Here is an 11,446-nt window from a genome sequence, read left to right as displayed (position 1 = left end):
CTTGTAATAGTGAAAATTCATATACATGCATCTACTTCATGGGATTCCTAACTGTAGTAAGAATCCTATAATGTGGTTACATTATTCAAATTCATGTTATATATTTCAATTGAGCTAGAATCAATTATCATATTTTACATAGGTTTTTCTTCAAAACAACCACTTTAGGGAATTCATTATTCTCACTATTTAGGACCTAGCTATATTCTAATGCTCTGGGAAATTCGTTCTTCTAACCCCTACTTTCATTGACCAGCAGTAGAGTCCTCAGAGGATGGCTAGGTACACCTCCCTTATTAGCTTTTACAGAGGAATATTTAATGAAAAGGTATAGAATGGACCAAAAGTACAGTAATATCTCCCTGAACTCAGACACACTCTCCTCTCTACACACTTACTCAGTCCCTGGGAGGGTGAACTCAAACTTAAAGTTGTTGCAAAACATTGCCTGCCCCCTCAATGGGGTAAGTCCTTTTATCCCTTTAAAGAGTTCTTATCAAGTTCACTTCTGGATTTGGTATAGCGAATGGACAGATGTTGGCTGTTGGGTCAGTTCTTTGCTGTTCTAGGTCCAGCAGGTTATTGTTCTGGGCTGCCCCTACCCACCTCCTGCACTTGGCTATTGCTACTACTGGCTCTGATGAGGTCTAGAGGTTTAGGGGTGCTGTGACCCCGAGATCACGACACATGGGCCCTGCCTGAATGAATTCAACCAAAATCTTCTTTCAGCTAGAGAAAAAGTTTGTTAGAGATAAACTATACTGGCCAGACTCTTAAGGAATCTGAACATTAGTAACGGGATCTTATATACACTAAAGTAACTTTGGGTGACCAGAGGAGGGGCTGGGAAAAGGGTCTAGGTAACTTAGGGAGAATTCCAATTGGAAAGTCTGAGAGATTGAATAGGCAAGGGGAATAGATAGTGAAGGGAACTGGAAAGAAGAAGTTTGAAAGGCATCTGAATAAGATCAAAAGGTGGGGCTAGGGCTTTCAAAGGGAGATAAGGAGAGATTAGGAACCTCTTGAGACCCCAGTGGGATCAAGAAAAGTTTAAGGGCTTTCTGGGGCCCTTAGACAAATGGGAGCCAGATTCTTTTTGGGTCAAGGGATGAAGGTCTCAGGCTTGGGCCCACACCCCATCAGCTCCATTTGAAAGGGGATTTTTGATGCCTCTTTTACTTTTCAAAGCTCATAAGGTCATTATCTCATCCAATCCTTCTTGGATAGTCATTCACCTATATTCAGAAAAAAAATAAACATGAGTTAGAAGAAACAAAGGTGTTGTGCATTCACAAACATGTGGTGGCCTGGTGGGGAAATAAAGTGGGCAGCAGCGGGTCACTCCTGTGGGCAGGCCTCTGTCTTTTCTTAACCCCACCCTGGAGGTGAAAAAAGCTAGCTTTTCTTCCCCCTCACTGGAAAGCTTCAGGTTCCTTTGTTTGAGCCTTTTGTATGTGCCCCCCACTGCTGGCTCTGCAGCCAATTAAAAGGCTTTTCATTCCCTCACAGTAATGTAGCAGGAAACAATAGGAGGATACTTGCTCAACTCTGAAGTGGGAAGAGAAAGGGCCCCACTCTCATTCATTTCCAGACTCAGACTCACCAACCTCCCTGTTCTGGTACTGATGACAGACAAGGCAAGTCAAGTCATCAGAAATTTAGTAAGCGCTTACTACGTGCTAGGACTTTCACTAAGTACAGGAGATAACAAAGAAAAGCAAAAACAGCCCCTGCTCTCAAGGAGATCACAGTCTAATGTGTGAGTTAACATGCAAATATGAAGGATAACTTGAAGATGATTACACAAGGAAGGCATTAGCATTAAGGGGCATTGGGAAAGAAAGACCTCTTGCTTTCACTGAGAAATCCAGGGAAGCTAGGAAACAGAGAAGAAGAGCAAGAGAACTCCAGGTCTGGGGGACCCCCATTGAAAGTGCATATGAAGCCAAGAGATGGAGTATCTTTTGTGAGTCACATGAGGAAGAACGGTGTCACTGAATCATAGACTACATAGAAGGAAGTAAGGTGTAAGAAGACTGGAAAGGTAGGAAGGGATCAGGTAATAAAGGGCTTTAAAAGTTACACAGAAGATTTTATTTGGTCCTGGAGGTAATAGGAAGGCACTGGAGTTCATGGAACGGTGGAGTGCTCGTAGCGAAAATGATTTGGTTAGACCTGTACACTTGGTAGATTACTTTGATAGGTGAGTAAAAGATAGGCTGGAGTAAGGAGAGGCTTGTGGAGGGGAGGCCAACCAGTAGGCTTTTATAATAGTCCAGCTATGAGGTAATGAGGACTTACACCAAGTGTCAATGTGAGTAGAGAAAGGAGAAATACAGGAGTTGCTGGAAAGGTAAACTCAGCAGGACTTGGCAGCTGATTGAATATGGTGATGGGAAAGGGGATGAGAATGTAGAGTTGAGGATGATACTTGGATTGTAAGCCTGGTGACTTGGGAGAGTGGGATGCTTTCAAAAGTGATAGGGAAGTTGGGAAGAGGCAAGTGTCTAGGTGGGAAACATAATGAATTCCTTTTTGTACATATTAAGATGTATATGGGACATCCAATTTTAGGTGTCCAATGGACAGTGGGTCATGAAGCTAGGTATTGCAGTGGATAGAGCATCATGCCCAGAGTCAGGAAGACTCATCTTTCTGAGTTCAAATGTGGCCTCAGACACAATAGCTGTGTGACCTTGGGCAAGTCATGTAACCCTGTTTGCCTCAGTTTCCTTATCTGTAAAATGAGTTGGAGAAGGGAATGGCAAACTACTCCAGTATCTCTGCCAAGAAAACCCCTAATGGGGTCACATAGAGTTGGACACAACTGAAAAATGACTGAATGACATGTGAGATTGGAGGTCAGGAAGGAGGTTGGGGCTGGACAAAGAGATATGAGAATCATCTACATTGAGACAATAGAATTCTTGGGTACTGATGAGATCACCAAGTGAAATAGTATAGAGGGAGAAAGCCCAAGCAATGAACCTTGGGAGATAACTCATGTGTGAGTGTAACTTGAATGAAGATCCAGCAAAGGATATGGAAAAGGAATGGTCAGATAGGTAAAGAAGAGAATCAGGAGAAAGCAATGTCAGGAAAATCAAGAGAGAAGAATGTATTAAGGAAATAGTGTCACCGGTGTAAAAGCTGAAGAGAGGTAAAGAAGAATTTTGTGCATGCTCTAGGGACTTGTTGGCAAGTCCCTCATTACACTAATACCAATCCCAGTACTGCATTCTGTTCTGTATAGAACACTAAATTATTATGAAATTATATATATTATATATGTTATAAATTAAATATATATTGTTTTCCTCATACTTTATGCTTAGACTTTTAACAAAGTTGAAACAAATTACCTTAAATGATTTTTAAAATCTTAATACCATTTGAAAAGAAAAAAAATAAAGTTTCCCAATGACTGGAGATTTCTTTTTCTTTTATTATTATTTTTTCAATTAGCAAGCATTTTTTTACTTCCTACGTCTTCCTCCCCCCAAAATAAAACAAAACGTTGTTAATAATTAATGAGTTCAGTAAAACAAATTCCTACATTGACCCAGTAATATCACAACTTGGTCAGTACTCCAAAGAAATCAAAGAAAGATGAAGAGATCCTATATTTATAGAAATATGTATAGCAGCTCTTTGTAATGGCAAAGAACTGAAAACACTGAAAATTTTCACCATAGAATAGATGACAACTTGTCTGACTATATAGAGAGAATTCATTTTAGTCTGATTACAAACCTCAGTAACCATAATACTAGATTTTAGATCTCTCAGATCATTTCAAACTGGAAGATAATATATATAGCTCTAGCTTATGTAAGCTAATATATATTATGTGTACTGATTATAATTTACAAATTAGTCATTTCATATAACACATTAATTCTATTTGTATTTTTCAAATTTGGTGGTAATTTTTCCCTGAAATATCATGTTAATTTTTTTTCTTTTCCTAATTTTTCTGGGCTATTCATTTATTTTGAAATTGCTGCACCTAAACATATACACAGTCTGTCATTTGACTCTACCTTTTCTTCTTGCATTTTTGCAATTTATTTATGTGGGCTTTAATTCCATTCTCCACTGTAACAAGTTAATTATTAGTTAATTCTGTTTATTATTTTTATTATAATCTCTATATTGATCATTTTCTTTTTTATTCCCTCTTCATCATTTTTAGTATCTCTTAATTCTTCCTTTAATTTCACTTAAAATTTTTACTTTCTTTAAGCTCTTCATTTGTCTCAAAAAAAAAACCAAACTTTTTTGCCAAGGTTAATTTTTGTTTAATTTCTTTAAATGTGTCATCTATTGGTTTTATGACATCTTTTGGTATATCTTACATTGCTTTTTATATTTAAGTCAGTTCTCTTGCTTTGTAGAATTTTGTTGTATTCTTGGCTTTGCTTATTTCCTTTTTGTTTTTTTTTAGTGCTTGCATGTGTGTGTGCGTGTGTGCCCTCTGTGTGCACATATATGTGACATTTTCCTTTTCTTTGGTATTTTTAATATTTTTTTTTAACTAGAAAGCCCAAGTTCTCTTTTTCCTTTAGAAATCATATCAAAGTTCATTAAGTCTTGCTATCTTCTCATGAATCTACATTTTCAGAGACCATGTTATACAGTGGAAAGAGTACTGTAATCCAAGTCAGGAGATTTGACTTGTGCTTTATTCCTGGTTCTCCCTCACTAGGGTAATCATAGGCAAATCACTTTTACATGTTATCTATAAAATGAGGATAGTTCTATTGCTTCCCTTAGAGTGCTGTTGTCAGGAAACACTACATAAATATAAATTATCATTCCTGTTGCTTCAGCAAGGAATTCCTGACTTGTCATTGCTTTTCTTTATAGTTCAAATTTTTTTTCGACGTGATCTGTTCTTCACATATGAAAATAATGTTACTGAGAATTAGTAGAGCATTGATTTTTTCCCACTCGTTATAGTGGATTTCTTTAAATGATACACACAATTTAATTTGCCTTTGTGACCAATGGTATATATTTGAGAGATAGTTGGGGTCAAGGATTTGTCCTGTACACACCAACAAAGTAAAACTAATTCATTTATATTTAGCTTTGCTCCCACAGCTTTGTCAGTGAAGCTGCTGTGCAGTAAGCATCCAACTATAAGACAATGTTATTTTTGCCCTACATTTATCCTGCTTCCAATTCTTTGTGGAATTAATATGATAATTCAGTAGTGTGTTAGAATGTGTATGTCTGACAAAACTTTCCAAATGATAGGACTAGGATTAATTCCAAAGCTTGTTCCCTTTTAAATAGTCCTCTCTGGAATCAGCCATTAGAGAAACTAAAATTTTTAGTTATCAACATAAAATGAATATTTATAATTTGTTCATTTGTGAAGAAAGATTGTACTTGAGTATGGTGTTTTTCTCCTATAACCTATATGTAGATTGCAGTTAGATTCAGAACTCTTTAATGATTGGCCTGTAGTCACATGCTTAGAATGTACTAACTGCTAAACATAGATAAAACAGAATTTTCTTCTCTCTCTTCTTTTAGGTGAATGGTGATATTCCTCCTCGGTTAAAAAAAAGTGCTCACGAAATCATCCTGGACTTCATTCGATCACGACCTCCTTTGAATCCAGTATGTGTTTTGATATGATTTTTACTAGGAGTAGTTGAATGGAGGTAGTGTAATGAAATTTCCTCTAGAGTCTCATCTCTGGAATTCATTTGGTCTGTATGATTAAGCATTAAGCTTCATTGGCCAAAATCACTAATAGAAAATGGCTCCATAAACAAAAATGTATGTTTTATTTATATAATTAGGACTTAGAGGCTAATAATCTAAGCTGTACTAGAATTATACTTGCTAGCAGGATTTTACTGAGCCAGTCTCTAACCTGAGGATGATGAAATAGCAGGCCAGAGACAAAGTGCCAATAATCAGATAGCTATTTAATTAATTAGTTTCATTATGAGGAACAGATTTGAAAAGCAGGAATTCTCCTGATCAGAATTCCACCTCACTGAAGTGAAGATAGAAATTTTATACATAAATCACGATGGGAAGGGGGGTGGTAAAAGGTGGATTAGAAACAATCCTTCCCAGGGCTTTGAGTGGTTTCCCATGACAAACCCACAAGTGGAAGACAATACAACAATTCTGGAGTCCAGTCTTTGGGAGTGGTGACTTGGTGGGTCACAGGACCAGAGTTCTGTGACAGGAACAGGTTCTGCAGTCTTTGACTCACTTCGTTTAAGGTACACAGGCACAAGAATGCCAGTGATTGTGAGCATTGTCAAAGGTTTGATTGATTATTTCAAGCTGCATTGTTGATTCTGAATCACAAACTAGAAAAGGCAATTGTTGAGAAATCTGATCTATTAGTATATTCATTACACATATCATATCGATTAATATGAAAAAATCATAATTCCCTTCACATATTCTAAAACATCCCTAACAAAGTTTTATCCAACTGTAGTGTGGAAACTAACAGAGGGATGGAATCCATTATTTCCAGAGGCTGCTTATTCTACTTTTAGGCAGCTTGAGTTTTTAGGAAATCTTTTCTTATATGAGGTTGAAATCTACTTCACTACAACTTTTACCTTTGTTACTAATGCCATAAAATTGTTTTTTTTAACCCAAGTATAGAACATAATTTTTTTAATACATTAAGTGTTATTTTATTAGATTTGACCCAATGTTCTAGCCTCTCAAGATCTTTTTAAAACCTGACTCCAAAATGTTAGCTATTTCTCATATATATTTGACAAGTAGCCTATCTTCTCTGGTGGATTGCCTCCTCAATCATTTCCTTCCTCTCCAGTTTTCAGCCTCTGACTATCTACTGGTTCTTTCCCCTGGTGCCATCAAACATGCCCATGTCTCCCTTATCCTTAAAAAAACAAAAACAAAAACAACTCTCACTATACCCTACCATGCCTGCCAGCTATTATTATATATCTCCCCTATCCTTTTCAGCTAAAATCCCTAAATAAGCCATCTACACTGCTTCCTTCACTTCCTTTCTTTCATTCCTTTTAAGTCTTCTGCAGTCTGACTTTCTACCTTATCACTTAGCTTTCCCTCCGAAGTCACCAATGAGCTCTTAATTGCTTAACTAATACCTTCTTCATGATCCTTATCCTTGAACTAGGTGGTATTTGGCACTGCTAACTACCTGCTCCAGGATGTTCTGTCCTCTAACCACTCCTTCTCAGTCCTTTTTTGCTGCATCTTTTTCCAGGTCTCATGCACTAATTACAGTTGTCGTCTAAACCTCTGTCTTTTCTCTACTCTTTTCTCTCTATATACTCTTTTTTTCCCTTCAAGTTATGATACCCTCCCACCCCCATTCCCCACTAGAAACACAATAGTATGTCTTTTCGGTTACTTTAGGTTAATTTTTTTTTTAAGGCTCACTTCCCCTCACCCCTGATCTCCTCCTTCTCCCTGGTGTTTGCCATCCCTTTTCTTTTGAAGTTTTACTTATTAGTTCCCTTTTCTTTCCTGCTTTTATCTGGCTATTTAGTTCTTCCCTTCCTTTTTTCTCCCCTCTCAGTCACGTAAGATCTCCCTTACTTTCCTTCCCTTCAGCTTCTCCTTTTTATTATTAGTTTTTAAAATTCCACTTTTGTGCCCTTTTCCAGAGAGGATTTCTCTCCCTCACTCTTTTTATTATCTAGTCTCCCTTTCTAGACTGGTTACATTCACTAGTTCGTGGACCCTTTACTTCTCTAGTTCCTTTCTGTTCTCTGCGTTCCTCACGGAGTCAGAATTTCTGATGTACTCGTTCTGAGCCCTCCTTTTTAGTCAGTTTATTCCGTTGTCTTGTTAGCTTGCCCTCTAACCCCATTTTCCATTGTGCCTCACTCCCACAAAAATACTCGTTCATACAGGTGATAAAGAGGTCACTGCCCAATGCTCTGCTTCCCACCCTGAGTTAGAATCCTCGGTTTCCCTTTGAGAATCAGCTCAAGCGGCACTTCCTCTGGGAAGCCTTTCCTGGTTCTCCTGGTTACTAGTGCCATCTCCTCTAAGGACTAAGTTACTTTCCATCTCCTCTCTAGTTGTCATGTATATTTTTGTATGTCCTAATTTCTCCCCCATTAGAATGGTAGTACCTTGAAGATAGGAACTGTTTTTTCTTTTGTATGTTGTCTCTCCAGCCTTAACACAATGTCTGCACAAAGTAAGTGCTTAGTAAATGCTTTTGGCCTGATTGACGTGCAGACCACATGCTTTAGGAAAACAGCAAATTTTTTTATTGTTTATGTAAGCCCAATGAGAGAAAACTTTTGGTTTGCCCAAGAAGGGCTGCACTGGCCCACCAGGATGCTTCTTTGACTCTTTCTAAACCATGTCTATCCTAATAGCACCTTTGAGGCCACATCATCATTCTTTGGGACACGAGAAGCTGCTTCCTCCTAATGTTGTACGGCAGCAAAATCCTCTTTGCCCTCCATTCTTACTTATAAAGCAAGATAATAATAATAATAATTCACATTTATCATATAGCACTTTAAGGTTTGCAGTGCAGTAATGCTTACAAACTCTCTCATTTGTTCCTCACAACCACCCTGTTAGCGAGGTGCTGTTGTTGTTGTTGTTATTATTATTATTATTAATAGTATTCCCCTTTAATAGATGAGGAAATTTACTTTTAGCTCTCACAGAGCTTAAATGATTTGCTGAGGGTTACGTAGTAACTGTTTGAGGTAAGGTTTGACCCAGGTCTTTCTACTTCTTAATCCAGTGCTTTAGTACTATGTCACAGTGCTTAGTCCTCCTTTGTAAATAGCTCTCTTGACAAACTGTTGGATTGCCTTAAACTTCACTATGTTGGAGTGGTTTGCCACTTTCTTTTCCAGCTCATTTTACAGATGAGGAGATGGAGGCAAGTAGGGTGAAGTGACTTGCCCAGGGTCACACAGCTAGTAAATATCTGAGGCTATATTTGATCTCGGGTCATCTTGATTTCAAGCCTAGTACTCTATCCAGTGAGCCACTTAGCTGCCCAAATAATGAATTAGAAAAGCCTAGATTATAGTTCAAGTGTTAGGGACCCTTCCACTACAAGAAGTAAAACTGAATAGTGTTCAAGGTGTGAAATACCCTTCCATATATACTTTTTGCTGTCTTCTTATTGATAGCCTCCATGCATTTCATTAAGTTTCTTTGATCAATTTTTTAACCACCCTCAACTGTTTATTCTTCCTACCTTTGAACTATTTCTCTCTAATTTCTATTTACTTTTGGTTATCTCATTTTCCCAAAAATGTTCTATTAATATACTACTCCTTCTAGTGACTATACAGTTTATCTTTAGCAAAACTAGTAATCAAAAATTAATTTTTATGAATAGATCAGTAAAAAAATTGTCATTTCACCATTGCTTTAGGGAACTTAATATTTTATCATAGCCTCCCATTTTATTAACAACTGCTACCCTGCATTCATTTTATATTATGTATATACTTTATTTATATGTGTATGTTGTTTCCCTGGTAGAATGTAAACTTTTTAAGTACAAGAATTATTTCACTTTTCTCTGTGTATCCCCAGTGCTTAGCATAGTGCAGGGCTTATGGTAGGGAATTAATAAATACTTTTTGATTGAACATAATAGCATTCCTTTTTTCAGGGTACTGAAAAATATTTCTATGAATTCATTATAATTTAACTTTACAGGACTATGTTGTGTGCATAGTGTTGTATGAAATTACTTTTAAAGCAAATTACTCACATCCATAACTGTTAGTTCTCTTTATTTTTCAAGGCCTCAGCCAGAAAGCTGAAACCAACTCCACCACGGCCACGGAGTCTCCATGAAAGAATATTGGAGGAAATCAAAGCAGAAAGAAAATTACGCCCAGTTTCACCAGAGGAGATTAGGTGTAGTAGGCTAGGTGAGTCTACTGTTCATCACATTCTTCTTTTTAAAAACCCCAGATTGCATAAAAGGCTGTCGTGCAGACACCACTCCCCCCTCAAAAGTCCAGGATAAAAAATGTACCCTGAAGTTGTTAATTCTTCCCACTTACTTTTCCCCCAAAGAGTTCACATCTGAAACAATCAAGTTATCAAGTCAATAAGTAGAAAACTTTACTTTCCCTTGACCTACATGAGAGGGAATATAGCCTTGTGGAAAGAGTGTTGGATTAGGAGGTAAAAGACATAGGTTCTGTTCTTGGCTCTCCTACTGACATGTTGTGTCACCTTGGGCAAGTCACTAAACCTCTTCAGGCTTTTTTATCCCTTATCTGTAAAGTTTAAAAAAATATAGAGAGATAGATTTATGTCTATATGTTTCCTGTCCACTTCATAGGGTCACATGAAACCCAGATGAGTTATTATTGTATGTGAAAGTGCTTTGTAGGCTGTAAAATAGTTTATAAAGGTGGTGTTGTTATGTTGTTTTTACCCAGCCTGTCATTTCGTCAGGATAGTGAGCTCCCCATGATGAAACTCTTCCAGCAGTATAGATCTGTACCATCTTCCATCTTTCAACCTGCCCATCTAGGGCACTGAGAGGTGCAGTACCTTGTTGGACATCACACAGTCAGAACGTATTAAAGACAGGACCTGACTGTCTTTCTAAACCCAAAGCCAGCTCTTTTACCCTTATGCCAGAATGCCTCTCACCATTATTAGTATGTTTTGGAAATAAAAGTCATATAGATTAAGTTCATGTTTCAGTTACCTCAGTTACTAGTTCAAGCATGTCATAATGTTAGATAAAGCAAAGCTTAAGTTGTTTCATGTCATTCAAGATCATCTAACTGTTTACAAAGCTCGAGATATATACTTACGTTCTTTCTCAATTTATGGAATTTATTGATACATATATATTTTAAAGATAGTAAGGTACATCAGTTTCTTTCATTTGTATTTTAATAGCTTAGTTAAACTGCATGGTAAGAACTTAGGGAATAAGAGAGAAAGTGCTTAATTCTTAGAATAGAAACAACGAAACAACGAGTAGAAAGAGAATCCTGTTGTATACTGGAGCTTAGGACTATTCTAAAACCTGTCTTTTTATAGCAGAGGGATGTCTTCATTCATAACAGCTAGAAAATGGAAACAATAGACATTACCTGACAGATTCTTTTTTATTAGACAAAACTGCTAAACAGACAGTTAAAAAGGAAAGTAATATTCAGAAGTGCCATTAATGACATAGAATACAAATAAATATAAGAATTTCTTCTCTAGGAACCACAAATAATGCCCTCAGTCTGCTTTTCTCACTCTTCTAGTGAACCAGTGAGGGGAAAAGGGAACCAGATATGTTACAGTGGAAAAATTAGGAAATGAAAAGTCTGGAGACCTTGACTCTTGCCTCAGCTTTCCATTGATGCACATTATTATCTTCTACAAATCACTTAGACTTTCCAGGTCTCAGGTTCCTTCACAGTCAACTGGGCAAATGTGGTACTAACATTCTTAT

General features: G+C 37.2%; 1 protein-coding gene across 2 annotated transcripts in view; it reads left to right on the top strand.

Annotated features, from left to right (window-relative positions):
- The window catches only part of SPIRE1 (spire type actin nucleation factor 1), a 240,612-nt gene that overhangs the window by 181,492 nt on the left and 47,674 nt on the right, over positions 1 to 11,446 (top strand). For both annotated transcript variants that reach the window (XM_027852423.1, XM_027852422.1), the window contains exons 7-8: positions 5,545 to 5,631; positions 9,776 to 9,905. In XM_027852423.1, the coding sequence (XP_027708224.1) occupies positions 5,545 to 5,631; positions 9,776 to 9,905 (217 nt within the window). The remainder of the gene's footprint in view (positions 1 to 5,544; positions 5,632 to 9,775; positions 9,906 to 11,446) is intronic.

Source organism: Vombatus ursinus, unplaced genomic scaffold (assembly GCF_900497805.2).
Source record: "Vombatus ursinus unplaced genomic scaffold, bare-nosed wombat genome assembly UNPS02009573.1, whole genome shotgun sequence".
Lineage (NCBI taxonomy): Eukaryota > Metazoa > Chordata > Mammalia > Diprotodontia > Vombatidae > Vombatus > Vombatus ursinus.
This window is presented reverse-complemented; position numbering and strand designations above follow the sequence as displayed.